The sequence below is a fragment of the Anomalospiza imberbis genome, chromosome 8 (genome assembly GCF_031753505.1).
Source record: "Anomalospiza imberbis isolate Cuckoo-Finch-1a 21T00152 chromosome 8, ASM3175350v1, whole genome shotgun sequence".
Classification (NCBI taxonomy): Eukaryota; Metazoa; Chordata; class Aves; order Passeriformes; family Viduidae; genus Anomalospiza; species Anomalospiza imberbis.
Genome location: NC_089688.1, coordinates 23,219,332 through 23,243,002, shown reverse-complemented (window position 1 = coordinate 23,243,002; position 23,671 = coordinate 23,219,332). Strand labels below are relative to the sequence as shown.

At 50.8% G+C, this 23,671-nt stretch overlaps 2 protein-coding genes across 2 annotated transcripts in view; one reads left to right on the top strand and one right to left on the bottom strand.

Annotated features, from left to right (window-relative positions):
- Window positions 1-4,454: 4,454 nt before the first annotated feature.
- INA (internexin neuronal intermediate filament protein alpha) lies at window positions 4,455-11,076 on the bottom strand. The gene is made up of 3 exons (XM_068197949.1): window positions 9,999-11,076; window positions 6,425-6,549; window positions 4,455-5,864 (listed from the first exon to the last, which is right to left on the bottom strand). The coding sequence occupies exons 1-3, from the start codon at window positions 10,929-10,931 to the stop codon at window positions 5,591-5,593; spliced, it is 1,332 nt and encodes a 443-aa protein (XP_068054050.1). The 5' UTR covers window positions 10,932-11,076; the 3' UTR covers window positions 4,455-5,590.
- Window positions 11,077-16,775: 5,699 nt separating this feature from the next.
- The window catches only part of NT5C2 (5'-nucleotidase, cytosolic II), a 59,875-nt gene continuing 52,979 nt past the window's right edge, over window positions 16,776-23,671 (top strand). The window contains exon 1 of the mRNA XM_068197956.1: window positions 16,776-16,857. The gene's annotated coding sequence lies outside the window, so the exon portion shown is untranslated. The remainder of the gene's footprint in view (window positions 16,858-23,671) is intronic.

Here is a 23,671-nt window from a genome sequence, read left to right as displayed (position 1 = left end):
AAGATATATAGGAGTTTTTATGCATTGCATGCCTTTCTTTTAAAGAGATTGTCACATTGTCCCCATCAATCTTTTAATATACTCAATAGAGTGCACCAAGGGCCAGCCTGAGTGTTAAGGTTCTTTAAAATGTACATTTTAGGCTGTCATAAATATCTGCTGAGATGGAGAAGTGTTGCAAATGGTGCATTCTCTTCACTTCTGGTTTTTATTTGGTTTTTCTACCTTGTGATTCTTCTGTAACACTAATTAGCTCAGCAGAGAGAGAAGCAAGGTGGCCACAAATGGAATTTTACCGTGTCATCTTTAAGAGACCCTTATTGAATGAGCCAAAGGATATTTACATTGACTGAGGTTTCAGAACGCTGCCATAGATACAGGTTTAATCACTGGACAGATTAAATTTTATTATTTTTGAGAGAGAAATGGTAATCACATCTGAGGTGAAATGCAGTATTGATTGGCTGCCCTGCAACTGCAGAATTCTTGCTGGAGCTGTATCGCCATCTTTACTGGGCTTAGATTTAATGTAAAACAGTGTATTTGTGTCAAATACAGCAAAGAAACGTTTCCCAAAGTAGAAAAGAGAACTTGCATTTCCTAATTGTGTGGTAAAATAGTCTATTTGGAAATGGAAGCTTTAAATGTCTGTTTTCTTCCAAAGGAAACATTAACAGTAGAAAAGTGGGTGGTGGAGACTTGGCAAAGATTGAGAAAAATTGTGTGTTCCTGTAAGAGCTGCTTTGGAGCCCTTGGTGTTGAGGCATCCATAACCTCTGTCCTCTGAATGGATTTTCTGGTGTCCAGCAGGGTGCTGCTGAGCAGTGCTCAGCTTCTCTCAGCCCATGAGGATGTGTGACCTGCGTACCTGAGAGCCTGAAACAGAGAGGGGTTTGGGATCTTTGAGACTTCCAGTGCTCTCAAATGTGGCTGAAGTTAAGCTGATGAGCATAAGAAATTATCAGGGGAGGATGTAGGGGGTAAAGAGGACATGGAGTCGCTGTATAATCCTATAATCCTTGCTTCCTTAAGAATCTAGCCTTAATGTTTTGGCTTGCTGAACCATTTTGACTTGATTCAGGCATTCTTATTCATACATCTCTCAGGTCTCATTGGTAGACTAGGAATTTGCTAATGAGGTGTCATATCTGGGGCTTAGGGCTTTTTTTTGTTGTTGTTGTTGTTTGGTTTTTTTTGTAATTCCATTGAAAATTTGCTTAAATTTAATGATGTTCTGAGCCTCAGTGCAAACCACGTTTTTCAGTCTGATCTCAGCTTTTCCAAATGGCATTTCCAAACAGCTTTTTCTTACAGACCACACTTGGGTCTGCATGTGCATCATCTCACGGAATGACTACGTGTCTGTCAGAGCATTTGCAAGGCTGCTCTGGACATTGGAGAGCCAAGAACTTGTTTCTCCTTGTGCGCTCTGGCATGCAGGCAGGCAGCAGCTGCCTCTCGATTCAAAGACAAAGGAGCAGAGTAACCCTGCTGTGATAGGAATGGACTTTGGGCCTCTCTTGTTTCAGAACTGATACAGCACCTCAAGAGCTGTGCTGCCATCAGCAAGTGAATGTGTACCTGGGACCCTGGAATTGCACTCTGACATTTTCTGGGTATTTACCTGCTGTCTAAGCACATGTTTAGCATGGACTGTTCCTGCTTCGTGTTATGCTTTATGTCAGTTCTGGCCAGCACAATGTCTGCTTTTATAAGGATGTAATTGCTTGTCACAGAGTTGCAGGCTCATCTCTGGTTGGGCTGGGTTTTGGATGAAGACCCCTGCACAATCTGTAGGAGTGCTTTCCCCCTGAGCCCCCAGCTCTGCAGCCCTTTGGCTCAGCTGGAAGTGCTGGAACAGACCAGGGTCAATGAAAATTCTCCCACCCCACCCCAAGCTATGCCCTGTTTGCAGGTTGTGCTGCATTTGCCAAGTGATCCTTATTCCCACAGGCCTCTGAAGTCTTGCACAAATGGGCTGGCGTTGCTTACGCTATTTTGACATAAACTCTGCTTCCAAGCGTCAAATCCCAGTGATGGGGACATTTGATCATTCAGAAACATCTGTTTGGCTGCTGTGTTAGGGCTCTGTGTGGGTCACTCGCTGCAGGAAGAAGCTCTTTATTTCTTAAAGAGGTGTCCGTGCCAAGAGCTGGCAAAGAGAGAGTTGGCTGGACCGAGCCAAAGGTGCCGGAAGAGACTCTGCTCTGAATTGCTTATTGATTCCTTCTTGCTGAATGATAGCATTCTTTCTCAGTCTGGAAAAGGAGATGTTTGCATTCCTGCTAAAGGAAAATTAGGGTTTGTGGGTACTTTTTTTTCTTTGGCTACTTTTTCTTTGGCCTACTTTTTAATGAATTGCAGCATCTAGATAAGCATCATTAGCAAAACTTCTCCATGTGCAGCAACTTTGTCTGTTTTCAAGGAGCTCTACATCTCTGCTGCATGGGCCAGCATCTACACCAAGGAAAAAAACAGCCAGTCCAGTGGTGGGAATTTGTCTCATTGTGTGGAAGCTCAAGTTCTCCCCAGCATAAAGATGAAGGAAAGGCAGTATCATGGAGAAATAGCTGTGCTCTGCTGCTTCCTGAGCTGAGGGTGCAGTCTGTGTCCACAGCTGCCTTTTATCCAAGAGGTCAAGGTTTTATCGAGGTATAAATCTTTCAACATCTGCAGTGTGACTCACTCCTTCCCTCTAGCAGCCTTGGTGTTTAACCCAGTAAGGAGGATGGGACCACAAAGGAGGATTTATTGTCCTGTACCAGCTTATGGTTTCACTGTAGAAGCCTTCTGGTGCATATAAGCAGGCAGGTAAAAGGAGGCACTCTGAAGGAGATAGCAATGCAAAAGGAGGCCTGGATGGTGATAGTCGGAGGTCAGCATTGGCAACATATTCAGCCAGGCCTGTCCCGCTTTGCTATCATTTTTCTTCTCATAAAGAAAAGGAGTGTAGATATGGTCCTCTCTGCCTGTTGTCCCTCTGTCACCTCTGGAGTTTAACACCATGAGACAGCACCAAACTGCTGCAGAGCTCCAGAAATGCAGGAAATCTCTGGGCTGGCCCTTGCACTGCAGCTATTTTCCAAAATAGTTTCTTGTCCTTCTCACAGCTCCTCCATCCTGCTCCACCACTGCAGCCCCTTCACATTGATATCACCAAAGTAAAATTCCCAGCTTCATTATTAGCATCCAGTTAGCTGAGCAAGCAGGGATTCTGACTGAGGATTGTGCTGGGAGCAAAGGACAGGTCAGGCTGCTTGTGCTCAAGGGACAGAAAGCAGCAGCGCTGGAGAGTGTTTGAGATTCAGAATATATTTCATTAGCTGCACAGTCACATCTGCTTTCTATTCCCCCTGTGGACTGGGAGAAATACTGTGTGTTTGCATTTCCTAACTGACAGCTCAGACGGGAGATATTTGGACATTTCTTGATCTTGTTTAATGTGCCAGTGCCTTGGATTTAACTCTGCAGGTGCTGGCTTCCCCAGGCTCTGCCTGGGCACCTCAAGTTGCTCTGTGCTGTTTTGCTGGGGGCTGCTGGTGAGCTGCACTACTCCAGCCATGCCCTGGGGCCCCTCCCCTGCCTCGGGGAAGTGCCCCTTGCTTCACCCACCTGAAGGGCTGCCCTGCCCAGGGCTGTCACCCCACAGTGAGCAGCCTGTCCATGGTCCCCAAGGTTACCAGTGTGACAGGATCAAGGTGTAGCCATGCTGCTCCTGGCCTGCAGCTCTGGTGGAGAAGCCTGTGACTGTCACACTGTGTCCCTGGGGCTCTGGGGCAGATTGCCATGACGTGGTGCAACAAAGCAGGAACGGAAGGCAACAGGACAGTGTGCTCTCGCAGGGCCACCCAGCAGGAAGCTGCCTGTGCTTTTTCCCTCTACAGGCACATCTCAAGCAGAATGTGTGCATCTTCCAAATATAAACCACTGCTGGTCACAGCACTTGTAATGACTGGGTTTACCTGGGAGGTGGGTGCACCCTCTGCTTTTCATCTGCTCTTGTGTAATTCACTTTATCTTCAGTTGTGCAGACAAAGCACGAGGCTGTTTCTAACCCCCGAGCACACAGGCAGCGTGGAGAGGAAATGACAGGTACCTTGGGACTGAACTGTCAGGGATGTGATGCAAATCACAGCCTCAGAGTCCACTTTCTGACCAAATGAGGGTGCACTCGGCCGTGGCAGACCTTGATCCCTCAGCCAGCTGGCCACGAACTCTTCTACACAGTAGGACCACCATGACAGGCACCTGGGGTGAGCCCCAGACATGCTCCACTGCCATCAGTGGATCCAGCCTTGCCTTGCAACCCCAGCAGGAGGGGTTGGCAGCTGCACCCCAGCACCAAGTTCTTTGCAGGGGCCCAGAGGCTCTGATGGGCACTGGACCAGCTGCGGGCCAGACACCAACGTGCGTTCCCAAGATGACGCAGCAGCAAAGACAACAAAACAGCTCAGTTTGATCCACACAACTATTTCTTTTTTTAATTATTAACTTGTGCCTTACAATAGTAGAGGGAAGAGTGCGAGCAAACAGTTTGCTGGTTCCAGGAACTACTCTGGCAGCACCGCAAGGGCAGAGAGGTCTGGTGCTGATAACCCTGCCGGGGCACTGACACACAACACGCGGCGTCTCCGGCTCTTGCAAAAGCGATCGCTGGCAATTTAAGGCATTGAAGGAAACCTATGGTTGTTAAATCCTATATCAAATTTGGCACACGTTGGAACAGTTAGAGCGGAGACAAGGATGCTTTGCGGGCTGGTGTTCAGGCGTCCTGCAGCTTCCCAGTGCTGGCTGGGGCACGATGCTAATCTAGGCACAGGGTTTTCATGTGAAGATTGTGCAGCCTAACAAGGGGCCCTCAGACCCTCATATTTGGGAGACAGTGATACCACATGAGGTGCTGCACCCCGCAGCATGGTGGTGCCTTCACCTCCAATGTAGCGGTTCCTTGCCCTGTGCCTGCTGCTTATAAACCCCATGTGCCTGGCTTGACTAGTGCTCTCAGAAAACAAGATTTGTCAGTACAAAGAAAAAGTAACATTCCCTATAGTTCAAAACATACGTGGCTGAGATCAGATGTCAGGTGCGGTTACAGTCCAGTATGGCTATTTCTGTGCTTCTAGGATTAAAAGTGGATGGCTACAGTTTGAGGAGTGGGGAAGAGTTTAGCTGTACATGGATTTGGATAATTGATGAAACTAGTTACAGTAAACATGTTGAGTTGTTTCCCTCCCCTCCCCGGAGAGCTGGTTCAGCAGCATTCCCGACTGGCTGCCCCTCGCCCGCCGCAGGAGGAGAGAGGGAGCGTGTTACGAGTCTATGTGCCACCACCACAACGACCAACATGCATCTCTAGCTACCTGTCCTGTGTGCCCCCACCCCATTTAAAAGGGAGCAATGTGCCAAGCTCGGCCTCTGCGTGGCAGGACCCGCAAGGAAGCCATCCCTGGGTTGGTGTCCCCAGCAGGGGTTTGTGTTTTTAAGGGAGGCTTCCTGCGAGCCCAGTGTGGCTTTGTGCCCAGAGGAGCAATTTCAAGGCCGAGTGGAGACTGTTCCCCCTCAAATGCTTATGAACATTGGGTCCTGATGGTTACATCTTTGCATTGGCAAGGATTCCTCCATGCAGGTTTAACCTCCCTCTTTTCTTGACAGAGGTTATGGTCCCCTCAATCACCTCAGCCCTGCTGGATGATATTTTAGAGGTCACTTTAATAACCTCTCCTTGCTCCTCCTCTTTGAAGGACAGAGTAGAGGAACTAAAGCTCCTTGGCTGGAAAGAATAAGTGGGGCTGGGGAGGGAATTGAGAGATGGAAGGCCGCCACTTCCCATGTTGAAAAGGGTCTCCTCTCCCTCCAGTAGCTTCCTGCAAGCACATCACAAGGGAAGAGGTTAGTATGGGGATGTGAAACATCTGCAAACCTTGAGAGCATGTTGTGCCCTTCAGGCAAATCCAAGCCATCACCACACTTCACACTGCACTATGAAACTGATTAAAAATCATATTTTGGTCAACCATTTCTGGAAGACTTGCAATATGAGGTACAGGAGAGCAACTTTCTCCCTTCTTTCCTCTCCAGAAACACCAGGAAAATAAATACCTGAAGCACAGTCTTTTGCACCTACTTTTAACTTTGCAAGAGAGACAAGTTTCCAACCCCAACTGTCCCCATTAAAAAATACTGCTTCTGGGATGGCTGAGGGAAGTGGTTCACAGCTGCTAGATCGAGGCAGGACACGGAGCCATGGCTGCCCCCCAGGCAGGAGTATGGCAGATCCAGGTGGGGGAGATGAAGAACACATTTGAGGTGCTCCTGGAGTGTGTACCTAAGTATTTTCTGGGCCCTTGAAAATACCCCAGCCTAGTGGGGTCAGGGGATTGGGCTTGGGAAGTGTCCAGGTAGAGCAGGAATAGAGCAGCCTTACCTGTAGGCAGCTATCTCGATATCAAGGGCCATCTTGACATTGAGCAGGTCTTGGTACTCCCTCAAATGCCGAGCCATCTCATTTTTGGTGTTTCGCAGGTCGTCCTCCAGCTGTCCAATGGTGTCCTGCAAAGGCAAGGGTGCTCAGCCCTGTATTTTGGAGCAGGGGCTTCTCCCACAGTCCCACTCTGCTTTGCCCATTGTAGAGACAGGGAAGTTGCAATGGGCAATTGATCCATGGTGGCACATCCCACCAGGGGCTTGGGACCATGAAATCTCATGCTAGCAGGGATGAAGAAGCAGGCAGAGCACCAGACCTGGCTTGTGAGAGTGGGCAATGGGAGAGGCTTTAGCCGTTGATGGATTCACGTAGGTTCCCACCTGCAGCGGGGTCTGTGAGATGGGCAAATAGTGCATGGTGGTGGGTCCCCCAGTCCTGTGGGGGACAAGGCAGGCTGCTACAGAGGGAAGTTTTGGGCTTAAACATCTTCAAAGTAGAGGCAGTGGCAAAACAATTCAAGTGAAAGCATCCCGCACTGCAGCAGCAGAGAAGAAAGGCTGCAGTCTGCATCTGCAGGGCTTAAGAAGGGTTGGGACATGCTTCCAGGAGGTGGAAGGAGAGGCGCTGCTGCCAGGGGTCTCCCCCAGTTGGGGAAGGCTGTCACCTTCCTGGGAAAATGCCTCAGAGCCCCGAAGTGGGGGATTCTGAATGCAGGGATTTGGGGAGGTTGCAGAGACAGGGACCTGCCCTGGCAAGAGTCAGGGTGCTCAGATGGCTAACAGTGTCCTTCTAGCATCCTTCCTGTCAGCTTTGCCCTGCCTTTTGTCCCTTAAAACCAGTTCTATCTGTGATGTGGAGGACTCCAAGGCCAGAATTCCTGCTAACAAAGGAGACTAATCTTTTCTTCTATTTTTTTTTCTCAGAAAAAAAGCAGTCTGCATTTTTCCCACATGCATCTAGGTATTGAAGAAGCAGCTTGAAAGCAGTGAAGCCTGCTCCCATAAGGCTCTTCCCAATTGGGTTTCCTGCTGCCAGCTGCCCCACTGTGCCACCAGAGGAGCGTGATTTGGAGCAGGAATGAGTCAGCAGTCTGCACTTAAGCCATGATATAGCCCTGCCTACTGAGCCCTGCAATGGCCACTGCCAACCTCCACTCTCCTGCATCCCCTCCCAGAGTCAGGACTTTGCAATTGCTTCCAGATCCTCTGTTCCAGCAAACGATCTGTGTCCTGCCACATCATCCTCATCTTGTCCCCTTCCCATTCCTATCATGTCCCTAGCTTCCTCTCCTGCCTAACCTTCCTTGTGGACAGTGCAGAGACAATCAAAGCATGTGGAGCTGCCCAAGGAGCTGTGCTGACCCTGATGCAGTGGGCCCCGTTCGAGCAGAGCCTCTCAGAGCAGCAGCTCATCCTGAATGCAGCACAGAGCACGTCACAGTCAGATTAGCTGGGCACAACCAGCCTTGCAGGATATTTAGAAGCCATCCTTGTGGTCTCTCCTTTGACCTGTGATGCCCTGACCATTTTCCACAGCAAAAAATCTGCAAGAAGCTGTGCCTCTGAGGAGATCACTGGGGCATCGACTGAGAAGCCACAGGCCATGGCTGCTGCTGCTGTCGAGGTTAAAGCCTCTGCTCTGATGCAGACAGATTGCTGCTGTACCGAGACAGGACAGGAGGGAATGACTTGCGGTGATCCCCACCCTGGGACAGCTCCACTCTTGCTGCTGTGACTCTTTGTGCCTCCAGCTCTCTTCCCTCTGCCTGTAGTCCACATGAACAAAAAGCTTTTTCAAAACTGGTTGTCCTTGTTCCTGATCTGCACCTCTCTTCCACAACCCAGCTCTACCAGCTGGTAGAACAAAAATCCCCTCCTCACACCACTGCAAACCTGTTTCCTAACAGAAAGCTCTTGCATGTTGGTTCAGATTTGACTAGGCAGCCCACAATTATAAAGACATGCCCCTTCTTTAGCAGGATCATTTTTAAAGCTCAGACAATAGGAATATTCTCTTTTAAGACACACTTCCAACCCTTTCCACTGTTTGCAGCCAAGGAAATAACTTAGCTGATACACACACACATTGCTCAATGGACTTTTAAGTATTGCTACACATAAAGTAGATCCTGAGGGTCATATAGAAAAGCACTGCCATGCTGTCACTAAAGCAATTTCAATTATGGTGCTGTTTAATCCAGTTGCTCAATTTTCTTTTTCCCCAATTGATAGGTTGCTCCAAGGATCCCTCTTTCACATGGCATCAAGAGTATTTAAGAAGATTATTCTGTATAATGTTTTCACTATAGATAATATTTTATATTGCCTATTTCCACAAAAATTGTTGAAGACCACCTCAACTATTCAGGAAGCTTGCAAGCAGCTAGGAAATAAGGCATGAATTTTAGAGCACCTTGCAAAATTTGGCCTTGGAAATGACAAGGCATTACTTGGGTCCTCCAGCTATGATTAAAGGCAGTTGTTTCAGTATTTAGAAGAAAATTGCTTGATTTAGAAACCACAGATCATTTAACAGCCATATAATAGAACAATCTCATGATTCATTTTATTATAAATCATGAACACTTCCCTGTAGCAAGGGAATGTGGCAATACTGCAGTAATGGAATAAGAGATATGGAGCACGCAGTGTCTAGCTTACATGAGTCTTTCCACAGACATAAAAAATGCTGGGATCTGTCCAGATCCAGACTTAACCTTTGCAGAGCTCCAATTTCTGCAATGCAAGTGCCAAGAGCTAGGCCACAGGGCAAAGGACCAAGCCTGGGCAGACAGCTTCGAGGAATTACCCACAACAATGTGTAGGCAATTTTGGACCTGATCCTTAAGGGACAGGGCAGGGAACAGATCGATGCCCCAAACAGCGCTACCGTGTGCAGGATGTCCCCTGCGGGAAGGGAGCGTTGGAAGGGATGAGCTGGCCTGCTTCCCCGAAATCTGCTCTGTGGGGTTTTGCCTCTGGATAAAGGGTGAAGGCAACAGGCAAGGCCGTGGTGGAGCAGGATCTGTGTGCACAGCAGAGAGGCACAATGCTGGGTGGTGGGAAGGCTGCAGGGATGCCTGGCGCTGCGCAGCCTCTGCAGGGGCACTGCCTGCGTGGGTGGGTTCTGCACAAGGCAATGGGGTGGGTGCTGTTCCGTGCTAGGGGTGCTTTGTGTGGCGCGGCACTGTTCGGGACAGTGCAGGCGATGGTGCTGGGCGATGTGGGGCGGGGGGGCACGGCATGGGGCCGGGGTATCCAGCGCCGCACAGAACTGCGGGAGGGGCTGCTGCAGGGGACGGAGCTGCGCTGCAGCACTTCGCAGGCCGCGGCGATGCTCAGCGCTGCACAGGACCAGGGGAGGGAGAGTACAGGGACGTGGACACCGGCACAGCGCCGGGTGTTTGCGTGCGATGAGATTCCCGGCGCTACGCCTTACAGGGCTCGGCTGCTGGGATGGAGGTGCCGACTGGTGCGGATGGCGCGGGAGGAGGATGCTCGGTGCCTCCCAGTGCCCGGCTCTACGCGGTGCCAGGGGAGGGCACAGTGACGATTCCCGGCGCCGCCCGGCTCACCTGCAGGCCGGCGGCCTCGGCGTTGTGCCGCTCCTCCAGCTCCTGCAGCTGCCTCTCCAGGGACTGGTGAGCGCCGCGCAGGCTCTCCATCTCCACCAGGCGCGCCTGGAGCTGGCGGCGGCACTCGCCGGCCTCGCGGCGGCTGGCGCGCACGGCCTCCTGGCTGCGGGCCGCCCGCTCGTGCAGGCGGGCGCAGCGGGCGCGGTACCAGTCCTCGGCCGCCTGCAGGTTGCGGGCCGCCAGCGCCTCGTACTGAGCGCGCAGCTCCCGCAGCGCCGCGGCCAGGTCGGGCCGCGGGGCCGGCGGCGGGGCCGCGGCCGGGAGCGCGGCGCCCAGCTCGGCGAGATGCTCGGCGTGGGCGCTGCGCAGCGCCGCCAGCTCCTCCTGCAGCGCCGCCGCCCGCCGCTCCAGATCGGCGCTGGCGCGGGAGGCCGCCTCGGCCGCCTGCTGCCGGGAGCGCAGCGCCCGCTCCGCCTCGGCGCGGCTCCGCGCCTCCTCCTCGCAGCGCGCCCGCAGCCGCTGCGTCTCCTCGGCCAGGCGCGCCCGCTCCAGCGCCGCCTGCGCCCGCTCCCCGTGCGCCTCCTCCAGCCGGGCGCGCAGGGCGCGCAGCTCCCCGCCCAGCAGCTGCCCCAGACGGCGCGGCTCGTCCGAGCGCTGCCGCAGCGCCGTCAGCTCCGCCGCCAGCGCCCGGTTCCGCTCCTCCAGCGCCCGCACCCGCTCAATGTACCCGGAGAAGCGCTCGTTGAGGCCCTGCAGCTGCTCCTTCTCGCTGCCCCGCGCCCGCCGCGGCTCCGCGCCGCGCTCCCGCACCGCCTCCAGCTCCGCGCCCGGGCGCGCCCACCGGCCCGCCAGCATCTCCGGGCGCCGCGGGGCCTCCGCGAAGAGGTGGCGATAGGAGGCGGCCAGCGCCGCCGGCTCCGCGCTGTAGCTCATGGCGGCGGAGGGGGACCGGCGGCGATGCCGGCGCTTATGTAGGGCGGGGCGGAGCGCGGCGCGGAGGGGGCGCGGGGCGGAGCGCTCCGGCGGGGAGGGGGCGCGGTGCGGTGCGGTGCGGTGCGGTGCGGTGCGGTGCGGTGCGGTGTGCGGTGCCGCCGCGGCAGGAGGCGACAGGAGCTGTCCGTGCGCCGCAGTGCTGAAGGGCTGTGGCAGCGGGCGGGGCACGGAGCGGGACGGACGGACGGACGGATGGATGTGGGGGGAGATGTGTGTGGGGAATAGACGGTCACACGGACTCAGAAGGAGCATGCAAACATACACAGGCATATGGACGAGGTCCCACACACACGAAGAGACAGATGGATGCACAGGCATGCAAAAGGGTCAGGTGCACTCACAGTAAGACACACGTCCGCATGCTCAGAGCCAGAGAGACAAAGGGGCAAAGCAGCTGTTCAGTGAGACACACAGATGCACTGGCAAGGAGAGGCAGAAAGGTAGAGACACAGAAGGAAGCAGGCAGAAATGGACAGGTGGAGAGAGAGAGTCAGGCAGGCACCCAGAGAGACAAAAGACACACAGACACACATGTGCACACACATACACACAAATCACTCTTGCTGGGGCATCCCCAGCTGTCCCCTCCAATGCTCAAGGGAAGCTGTGCTGTGCATCTGTGTCTGGGCTGAAGGTGTCCTGGGGGCTTGGTTCCAACCCCTCTTCTCTGATAAGGACCAGGGTGCCTGTGTCTGCGTGGGATCTCCTTGGGATGGGGACTGTTGGGGTGCAGAGCTGTGGGTATGCCTGGAGGAGGGTGTGACCAGGACAAAGGCTCATAATGGTCAGTCCAGATGTAACACAGGTGACACACAGGGAGGATTTTGCCTTTAGGTTGTTTGCCAGGAACTGAAACACTTCACTTTCTGTACTGTCCATGCAAGTAGGCTGGGACCTCCCACTGGCTAGGGTGTGCAGGGAGTACCCAAGGCTGTATCACTGACAGGAAGGGAGGTACATGCACACCCCACCTGCACCCCAGTGCAGGACCTCCAAGAGACCAATCAGAAATTACTGATTTCTGGGAGCAGCAGCACAAAATACAGCTGTGAGATGGAAAAACAACTTAATTTTGATGTAAATGTGAGAAACATGGGTGAAATGAGCAAATATTTGGATCCTGTCCCCTGCTGTACATCTCTGTGGCACAGAGATCTGCACTATGCCCTGTTCCTCTACTCCACTTATCCCTGTTTGTCCTCACAGGTGACCAGAGGACAGCATGAGGGAGTTCCAGGAAATGAGCAGGGAGGACAAACAAGCCAGGGCTGGCGTTGGAGAGAGCTGTGACTTCCAAAAGAGCTGTTGCTGTGGTTGAGCAATACCTTCAGTGCAGGTAGCTCGATGCGCAGCTGCAGTGTGAGCTGCACACTTGCATCATCCAAGCAGCTCACATTTTGATGGCAGAGCATCCCAGGCACAGAGCCTTGGCACAGGTGAGGCTGCCGGCTATCTTTGCCCTGGCCTGGGCTGCCTGGCCCACACTACCAGGGCAGAAATCCTCTTCTTGGTCTGTTTTTTCCCCCAGGTATTTCACAAACTCCTCACATACAAGTGTGTTTTACCATTTCCTCAGTGTCTCCTATTTTGCATAATATCCTAAGTCAGGGGTTTACTACTGCGAGTAACTGATCACAGAACTGAGACGTTTCCAGCTCTGCTTAGTTATGTCTGTGGCAGTGCTTTGATGGCTTTGCTCTGATGCTTATTACTAATGATAGAGGCTTCTGTGGGTCTCTTTGTCGTGGAAAAGTGGAGTGCAGCTTACCCTGGCTTCCTCACTCATGCTGTTTTAGCACTGCCATACATATGTACCCTAACAGCTGAGTTAGGATGTTAGGATGTCACAGTCTCCTCCAGCACATGAACTAAAAGGTAGTAGAAGTACTGATTTCCATGGGGAAAGACCCTGGGATAAAATGCCTTTGCCTCTGGGAAAGGGGTCGAGGTGTTCTGACGTCATTTACACACCCAGAAGGGGCTGCATGAAACAGCTGGGACCTGTGCCAGTTGCTGGTGTGACTGCTGGAACCGTGTGGCTGAATGAGCACAAGGGATCAGAGTCACTAAATTGCAGTGAGTGCTGCTGTCCTGCAGAACGAGGCTGTGACTCCAAGGCTGGAGAAAAGCTGAACACTGGCATGTCAGACCTGAAACGAGATGACAAGCTGGACAAGTGGGCACAAACCGAAAGCACGGCAGTGCCTGTGATGTGTTCAGCATCAGGAAACCTTGACACTTGAGTAACTGTTGCGACACAGATGCGTGGCGTCAGGGGGAGATTTAAGGCTAGAAAACAAGCAGAAAACCAAAGAGAAGCAGTCCCATAGCTAAGAATTGTACACCAATGAAACCACGATGGGTTGTATTAGGGATTAAATTACCCAGGACCATTCCGTACCTCCTAGTTACTTCAAAAATCAAGTCTTATATGTGAGACAGCAGGAGGACTCCTTAAAGCTCTGTGATACTCTCCGCACAGCATCTGCCTGCTGACGAGGCTCATTAAAGCACTTATCTCCCGAGCTGCAAACTGCCCAGGCCCATGAGGCACGGGGAAAAGCCGTACTCTGAGCTGTGCACACACAGCAATGGGACACACACCTCCTGGCCAGCACAGCCCATGAAACTAAAGCTCTGGGGGGCTGCTTCTCCACCCAGCCTCACCACAGCAGCTTCGTGAGACGGAAATGCTTGCCAGTGGTGGGAAAAAGGCAGACCCCGGTGTCTTCCAGGAGGCTGCTGCCAGGTCTCCTGTGGCACAGGTGGGCCTGGCCCCCTGCAGGAGGGAGAGCTCCCTGGGTGAGGGCAGCCAAGTCAGGGAGAAAACATGTAAGTGGTAAACACACACGTAAGGAGGACAGATGAATTTGCTTTATTGCACGCACACAAACACACTAACAAAAATAGGAAAATGGCTGTACTGGATCCCTCTAACTCAGGAGTGTGTTTCTCACAGTGGGAGATTTATGCTTCTTTGGTATAACTTCCCTGGTTCTGTCTGAATGCAGCTCTGGGGCTCCCCAGACAGCAGTCACATCTCTGTTTACTGGCCCTTATCTAATCAGTGCAAGTTCACGTCCTGCATGACATTGTGCTCTGTAATCCACAGTTTGATAATGCACTCCATGAAAAAACATCTTTTTTCATGTTTCAGAGTGGCTGCCAGCTAATTTAATTCCATGTCCCTGGCTTGTGGGACACAATAGAAGAGCTGGGATATAGTTTCTCCCCACTCACCTCCCTGTGCAGAATTTTGCAGACCTCTGCCTTACCCCACTTCACCTCTTTCCTAGGCTGAAAGGTTTTTGTCTATTTAATTTTCTTTCACATTTTTAGTCATCCTTGTTGGCTTCAGTGACTCTTTTGGGGTTATGTGTTGGAAAGACACACAGACAGACATTTCAGGAGAGGCCTGCCATGAGTATGCGTGGAAATGACAAGTACAGCTGGCTGCATGTCCAAGCAAAAACTCTTGCTCGGGGGCCTGGTGCAGGTGCTGTGAGATGTCCCAGGGTAGTGGGAAGTGCAGGATGAGCTTCTCTGGTGAGCAATGCCTCCCTGCCAGAGGCTTGGCACCAAAAATGGACTTTGCTACAGCCAGAACTAATAGTTCTGGTGCTGTTGGGTGTTTCCTCTTGGAAGGGGATGATGGAGCAGGGCTGACAGAGCCTGGAGAGGTACAATGGGCCAAGCCAGCAAAACCCTGCCCAGCTGTGTGTCCCCATGCCAGAGGATGGTGGCAGAGCCTTATCCCCCGGGGCAGAGAGGAGGGCAATAGGAAAAGCTGAGGGAGTCCTTGGGGAGATAAAGGAAGCATCATGGCAGGGGGAACAGAAGAGCTGCTGCCAGTGTGAGGCAGACATTCCCAGCCTCTGGCTACCACTGAGGTGTGGGAAGGGAGATTGAATGAGTGTTCCAGTGGCTTGGCACAGCAGCGTGGGCCTGGATGAGGTGGGGTAGAGGGATGGCTGCCATCACCCTTGTCTCTGGCAGGAATCAACCTGAGGTGGCCAGAATCCCAATGTGAGGCCTTTTCCAGCCCTCTGGGGTCAGGAAAAACAGACAAAAAAAAAGCAAGGCTTGTTTTGTTGGGCGGGAGTTGCTTTGCTCTGCACTTTTTGTGGTGGTGCTGACCCAGCGGACACAACCTGGGGGGCACCACAGGCAGGTTCTGCTCTGCACAGTGATCCCCTCAGCCTGCCCAGCCTAGTGGCCGTGTCTGGAGGTATGAGGGATGTAGTGTGAACTCACAGTAGACTGGGATGGGACACACCTGCCTGTTGCTGTGGTCACTGTCCCCCAGACCCCCAGCCATCAACCCCTGCCACCCCAGCTGCTTGGGGACCTCCTCACCATCCTGGCAGCAGATGGGGCACACACTGACCCCAGCCTTGTCCCAGCCTGCACTGCAGACACACTCCCCAAAGTATCAATGATTAATCACATCACTTTAACCAAAGCTCTGGCTCTCTCAGCCACTGTGGAGCTTAAAAAAAAATGAACATTGTGCAGCATGGGGAGCTGGTGTCAAAGTAGAGTGACTAGGGTTTTACTCGATACTGAAGTCTATGCTTCCTTAAGCCCCTAGCTCAAGGTATGGTAACTCAATGGCAAACTAACACAAAGAAGCCTCATAACAGATTTTGAAAATGAGCATTATGTGGTACAGCAACACCGAGGCTGGCTGACAAAACTGTGGGAGCTCAGGCAGGCCAGAGAGGTGCAGGCCTGGGTGTGTGCGCACCTGCATGGTATGTGTGTGTGCAGCCCCAGAGATTTTGACTGGAGCGATGCCAGGCCTGGAGGAGGCTGCTGAGGAAGGGCTGTGTGGTTGTTCTGTGAGCTGCCACACTGAATCACAGAATTGCTAGGGTTGGAGCAGACCTCTGGAGATCTTCCAGTCCAACTCCCCTGACAAGGCAAGGTCACCTGGATTGTGTGACACAGGGATGTGTCCGGGTGGGTTTTGAATGTCTTCAGGGATGGAGACTCCATAACCTCCTGGGCAGGCTGTTCAGTGCTCTGCCACCCTCAGCATAAAGTTTTTCCTCATCAGAGAAGGTCATGGGTCCGGAGCACCTCTTACGAGGAAAGCCTGAGGCCTGTTCAGCCTCATAGAGGCAACTGAGACAGGCCCTCATTAATGTGTACAAATATCTGAAGGGAGGGTGTCAAGATGATGGATGCAGCCTCTGCTCGGTGGTATCGGACAACAGGACAAGAGGCAGTGGGCAGAAGCCGATGCACAGGAAGTTCCACCTGAACACGAGGGAGAACTTCTGCGCTGTGTGGGTGAACACGCACTGCTCAGGCTGCCCAGAGAGGATGTGGAGCCTCCCTCACTGGAGATTCTCCCTCATGGGAGACTTCAAGAACCGTCTGGATGCAATCCTGTGCCACGTCCTCTAGGATAACTCGACTTGGGTGGGAGGTTGGACCAGACAGTCTTCTGTGGTCCCATGATGAGGTGGAACTTCCTATGGTTTAGTTTATGGCCATTGCTCCTCGTCCTGTCGTGGGCACCACTGAAAAGAGCCTGGCACCATCCTCTTGGCACCCGCCTTTGAGACATGTATGCGCATCGATGAGATCCCCTCTCAGTGTCTCTTCTCCAGACCGAACCGGCAGTTCTCCCGCAGCACTCGGGGCCGCCCCAGAGTGCCCCTGCCGCGGCTGCCGGCGCGGCACTTTGCCGACGCTCCCTGGGCCGCGGCCGTGCGGCCGGCGCGGGGCTCGCACCCTGCCCGCGCTCCCTGCCGCGGGGCGGGGCGGGGGGCGGGGCGCGGGCGGCGCCTGCGCAGTGCGGGCGGCGCGGGCGCTGCGGCAGTTGGTGCGGGGCAGTTCCACCCGAGCGCGGCGCGAGGTGAGAGCGGCCGCGGGCGCGCGCGGCGGGTGCGGGGCGGGAGCGCGCGCGGGGCGGGAGCGCGCCGGGGGCCGCTGGGGCGGTGGCGGGGGAGGCAGCGCCCCGTCCCTCGGGAGCGCGCCCCGGCGAGGGGGGGGTGCTGAGCCCGCGGCCGGGGCCGGGGCGGCGCGGGGAGACCCCCGGGGCAGCGCCCGCCGCCGCCGCTCCGCCCTGCCCCGGCCGCCGCCGCTGCCCCGTCCCGCCCCAGGCAGGGCAGCCCCCGGCCGTGCCTCGGCCCCCCCCGAGCTGCCTCCTCCGCCCGGGGCAGGGCGGCGATTCCGTGCCCGCTCCGCCGCCCGAGCCCCCGGCACGGTGTGTGTGAGCAGGGCCGGGGCCGGCACCCGGTGCCTCCGTTTCCGCTTTCCTTCCGCCCCACGTGGACCGGAGGGTCCCGGCGGCGCCTTCCCGCCCGCAGGTCCCCCCGGGGCGGCGGCCGCCCGGCGAGCGGCGATGCCGCGTCCCCGGGCGCGGAGGGAGCAGCGCGGTCCCGGCAGCCTTGGGTCGGGGCGAGGGCTCGCTGTCACCGCTCCCGCTCCGTTCCGTTCGAGTTGCGCTTGGCAGCCCGGCTGTGTCAGGCTGCAGCTGATAACCCAAAGCCAGGAGCGAGGCACCAAGTAAATAAATAAATAAAACAAACCAGTGCAAGGTTGCTTTCCTCGCATTTTGCTTACTCTTTTTTTTTTTAATCCCTCCCTGCATGCCAAAAATAATGTTGCAAAATGTAAGATGGAAAGAAACCTACACTGGTTCTCTGATAGACCAGATGACTTTATACGACAGTACTGCTTCTTGTAGCACAGACAGTTTTGAAAATTCCTGGAACCACCGAGATTATGAAACGCTCAAGTTTATTCCCTTGCTAGTGTTTCTAGAGGCTGCCAAGCTGGATGCTAAGGCTCCTCTTTGACGTGGTCTTGAGAACATTCCTCCTAAGCCATAATCACTCATGTTCTAAATTTTTTTTTTTTAGCTGTGTAACATTTATTGTTTGAACACCAAAGATTGCAAAATGCTCTCTAAGTAGTCACTTAGAAACGTCTCCCTGTCAGTTTAGAGTAACATTGTCACCAACTGAAATGTATTGATCTAAATATTCATTTGTCACTAGTGATTGAACTGAAAATATGAAGATTTCTAGGTCCTTTCAGGTGCTGCGTGGTGTCACTGAAAACCAGAAAGAAAACGCAAAACTGCATTTTGATCTTGGGTTCAAGTGCTGAATTTGTAGTTCCAGCACTGAGCAAAAACCCCAGCGTTTTACATGCAAATCAATCAGCTTAGCTCAGGAAGTCTGTCACTGTCCCTGTCAGCCTGTGTCAACCTAAACATATTTTAGAGTGGAACTGCTATTTAAAGTAATCTATTGCCATTAGTCCAGAGTCCAAAAGATCGTTCAGGAACCTGCTGGTTTGATTAACAGCGGTTGGGGTTTGTTCGAGCACAGACGTGGTTTCATTATATAGCACAATACAACCTTTACTCTGTACAGCGTCATTCACACAAATTGTATGGCAAATGCACCACCGAACTGCGTTCAGAACGCTCCATTGAATTAAGTACAATTGCAGAGAGAAATGGGGAGAAAAGCTGTAAGAATGGGAGAGATGTTTTCAGCTGAGGTTTGAAATTAGCAGCCTGTTAGTATATTTGCACTGGTAGCACTAGTGTTATAGGATGATTCTAGGATATACGCTAGCGAAAATCAGACACAGGCTGAAAGTTTCCCAGGCAAATTTCCAGTTTGTAGGCAGTTTTTAATCATCATAATGATGATGATGATGATAATAATATCCCCCTAGAACTGTCATTCCTTGTCATGTTTGATTCCTAATATAACTTGAAGAGAAAGCTAATAGACCCTTCTTAAAATCACTCGAAATATTTATCCTAGACTTTTTTTAACTTTCAGGCGATTTTTTTTTTTTAACCAGAAAGCTTAGTCTGGTGTTTTCTGGTAAACATTGCAGTTTTGTGCTTTTTGGGGAACACCGAAAGGAGTGTTCAAAAATATACAAGTATATATTTTTTGCATTGGAAGAAGGGAAGCAAACTCTTAGAATATGGTGTTTAAATTATGCTTATTGAAAAAACAGATAGCTTTATTTAATCACATCATAACTCTTGCAGTTCAGCTTAATAAAATAATACTTGATGAAAAGTGATAGGTGGATGGGTGAGCTGTTGCAGTGAGCTGTTATCTGGGGATGGTGCAGGCTGGCTGCAGGGCAGGTCTGGTGCTCCAGGACAAGCTGAGAGGGTCTGCAGCCTTTGAATCCTGCAGGAATTGTAGATACTGACTTGTGAGGAGGTGCAGGAAGAAGGGCTGGCCACAGCTCTTCCCTGAAAATCTTGAGCAAGAGACAGAATTGCAGTTCACGCAGTTGCACTCAGTGAAACCCATAGTTTTGCGGGCATTTTGAATTAGGGAGTGCTGTGGAGTCTGGGTGGTTCAGTACCATGGCATTTGCCATTTCTTGGGCACTGGTGACAATCCTACACAAAGCAGCGTTACCACGGAGAAGCTGCTTGGCCTGGGGAAAGTGGATTAATGCTCTCCAGCCAGGCTGCAGTGGAAAGTTGTCATAGGAACTGGCTCGCTGTTCTGCAGGCCTGTGCCTTGTCTTCGCTCCTTTGAAAGAACGCCCCAGTGACTGATCACCTCAGGTTAAGAAATACTCCCATGCCATCCAGTGTAAAGCCACGAGGAGGGCAGGGCACTCCTGCTCTACCAAGGGAAACTGAGGACAGTGCTGTACCCAGCAGAGCACAGCCCGAGTGATGTGCCTTGGGATGAGCTCACAGCGCCTGCTCTGCACAGGGCCCACAAACACTGGGCGTCCTGATGTAAAACAGCTGTGGCTTCTTCAGCAGTGAGAATAATAGGAGAGAAAACTGAACAGAATGTGCCCAAGAGGGGAAGTCTTGCCTGGCTCTTTGGGATGTATTTGGGAAGAGATGTTTCCAAGTCAGTGCATGAAAATTCCTCACTTACTGTCTGTACTGCATCTGCTTTTAAAATTATATTTATTTAGTGTCAGCAGCACAAATAGAATTTGAATTGTTATTTGAAATGGCCAAAATCCAAGTCTTCAAGAGTTGGCTCTTCTGTGCTGAATCTTATTCTTTATGAGTATCTTTGAAGAGCACATTGATATAAATATTTCCTATTTTAAAATGTCTGTTTTGTACTATTAAAGAAATTACTATGTGTTGTGATTATGATGCTTGTAGCAATGAGCTGTATTTTGTTTTTTAATCATTGTGACTTATTAACTGGAATGGTTCCTAAAACCTGGGACTGTGCACTCTACACGGAGATCACATGTATAACATGAGTCTGCTTCTTTAACACAACTGCAGAGAGAATCTAGCATATACAATAAGTAGAACTTTATATATGGTAAACAGACCTTAAGCAACATCTGGAAAAATTGCATTGGTCTTTAAGGTAGCCACTGTAAGCAGTTGATAATCTAGACCTGCCTGCATAAATGTAGTTACTAAGTCTCATGCATGTGTTTGCAGGGCTAAAAAGGTGCTGGGGAGATCTGCCTGTATGATATATTAGGAGAAATAAATCTCCATATTAGGAGAAATACAATTTTTATATGGCAGTATGAGATCAAGGAGGGAGCCTGAGTAATTCAGCATAAAAAACCCACGGCAGTCTGTTATTACCTGAATGTGTAACAGTGTGTGCACCGTACTATAAAGTCAAAAGCAGATTTGCTCTTATTTCCTGGACAATTGGGTCCCCAGACATAGTAGCAGTGAGTGGCTGTGTGCCAGAACTCTTAGTCCTGTCACTTTTCCAAGTCTGGTACAGCATGGTAGAGCTTAAACTTGTGGCTTGCTGGCGATCTTAACTTAGCCTCTGGGCATGAATACCTGCTGTGGGATTTATCAGCACAGTCAACCCTTTTTTGGTGGTTTCACTAGAGAAACTAGAGTTTAGTTTGTGACTAAACTGTGGAGGCTGGACACCCCACTGTGATCATCTGCATGCTTAACAGTCAAGGAAGAAAACAAGTGGGTTCTTACCCTGTGCATCATACCAGCTCAAACTGAATTTGAATTTGAAGTTCTGCAAAGGTGTGAGCCCATCAGCTGTGGAGAGCAGGAGCCACAGTAATGAGACACCTATAGAAATGATGCTGGGACTAAAACCTTTTGAAACTGAAAAATGTGTGGGCAGAGCTTCTGTAGGTGGATGGAAGAAGACAGGGAGGTCCAAGGAGATGTGATTCTTCTGAGATTGGAAGGTGGCTCCAAAGTGAAGTTAGTAGAAACAGATGTGCAGGAACAATGTGCTCTAGTGCAGCTCATGTTGTACCCAGCCTGTAAATAAGAAGGCGGTTGTGGTCGTCGCTATAACTGCCATTCCAGCTCTTTTCACCACAAGTGATTTATTTAAAAACAAAAGCTCCTTGAAGTCATTATGTGGTCCAAATTTAGCTTAATTTAGTTATAAAGTATTCACAGCTCCTAGCTATGTTTCAGATATTTTCAAAGACTTGCTATTTTGCTTATGTGCTTACTACAAGATTACCATTGAACCTTGCTTGGCAGAGTTGGTTCAGAGGAAGGGATAAAACAGAAATTTCCTGTACGTATTTCTGCAGGAGGCTCTGAGGTAGAGTGGTTTTCCACTGTGTATTTAAGAGCAGGCCTTTAGATTAGCTGGCTCTGACCCAAGCCTTGTAGTTCTCCCTGTTAACATTGGCATAATAGATAAAACTCTAAAGATACATTCTTGCTAGATTTTCAGGAAGCAGCTTCTCACTGGACCTTCCAGGAAGGTACATTTTCCCAAAATATTTTCCAACTGGGGTGGTCCAGTTTTGGCAGTTGTGGGGGCCAGATCTGGATTGTGAGACCTTCTGGGTGGGTTGTCCTCCTCTTGTGCAAGCTCCTGCCTTTTCCCTGGCAGCAGGTGCTGCCTGCACTGCTGTGGTAGGAACAGCTGCATCCCAGCTGCATCCATTGGGCTCAGGAGGAAGCATTTAGCTGCACTGTTCAGGCAGTGTTTGCTGCTGAAATCAGTATTCCTTATCTCCTTTGGAGAATATTAGCTGTGGATGGGAATCAGCTCATACTTTACTGCTTGGACTATACTCCTCTTGGCATTTGCATCAAATGCAGGTGTGTCTGGCCATGGTCTATAACAAGAGAAAGTTTGTAGTCAGTTTTTAAAGTAACCTGGAAAGGAAGGTGAATTCAGAAGACTGAAGATGGTTTAGCATAAAGCACCCAGAGTTCTCTAGACTAGCTGAAATCTGCTGGTGTTTGGGTTGATTCAGTTGGTGGTGAGTTACATATAGGCATGCACAGTGAATAATTAGGAACAAGAGGTCAGAGAGGAGCATGTGAATATTCTGCTCTCAGAAAACCAAAAGAGGTCCTGAGGTTTATGCCCAAGCTTTGTAATCATAACACGGCAATTACCAATAACAACATCTAAGAATAAGTGCTGGCAAATGGCAGGCAGCATAGGTAATTTTGGAAGTCAGTAAATAGAACAGTTGCAATCAAAAATAAATCATCTTTTAATGCTGATTTTGTTTGCTTTCTCTGTCTCCAAGATATCTTTCCCCCCACCCCAGGAATAGCAAAACATATTGGCAAAGGTATTTCAAATGTTTTCTCTCTGATTTTTTTGGATGTTACAAAGCAATTCCATTTCAAGACTGTGCAAAGATGTATGTGGCCTTTGAAGTCACGGGAAAGGGCTGTGAAATTTGGTCCCAAATGTTCTGCTTAAATCATGTTCTTTCTGACACCCTATGCAGTATTTCCTGAGAGCTTTTAAGAACAGATGCCCTTAGTAGCTACATAATTGTTTCTCTTTTATTGCTTGTTCAGTTCCTAGTGTTACTCTCATGTTACTCTCAGTGTGTTCTTTTAGGTCAGGATGAGTTCTTTCCCTAAAGAAAAAAAACTGATCAGTTGACCATAAATTGCAGGTGTTTGAGCATCAGTTAACTCGAGACTGACCCTGGAAACTGCTCTTCCAGTTCAGTTCCTGTAGCTTCCTCATCATCGAATACCAGCGGCTGAGTGAAGCTGGAAAGAGGAATTTAGCATAGAGGCAAGCCAGACTGGTAAATCATCTGTTAGTTCTGCTGTTCGGAAACTGAGGCAGGAATCAAATTTCATTTTCCACTTCATGCTGCAGTTATCAGTCAGTGCATCAGTGATGTTTAAGGGCTGGTCAGCAAGACAGCCTATCTTAAGTCTTTCGGTGTTTGGGGATGCTGCATTTCCTCATCACTTACCTTTGTTACAAAAAAAACCAAAACAAAGAGTTTTACTTGCTGTGATCTGAAATGAAGTGTCCATCTATAGCCTTCAATAATTTGGGAACTTTTTCATGTCTGATCAAAATAACATTGTAGCCTTTGTAAGAGTTAGATAAAACCACATTTGCAATCAAACCTTTTTTTTTTTCTTTTTCATGTGATAAGAGATTAGGTAGGTTCTTAACCTCTTGTTTTACATGTGTTTTAACTTCTCTTTCAATATTGCACTGCCAGTTTTATGAACCAAGGCCAAAATACTCTGCTTGCTAAACTTGAGCAATCAGGAGGGAACAGATGATGAAAAACTAACAGTGTTTTACTCATCTACCACTCATTTTTCTTCACAGACATGTAGAGAGTAGATATTAACAAAGACAGCAATAAAACGCACTGTGAGGCCTCATAAATCAATGTGTGCTGGGGGGTCAGGAACAAATATTGGAAAGGTTGGACCATGTAGAGAACTGTGTTCCCAT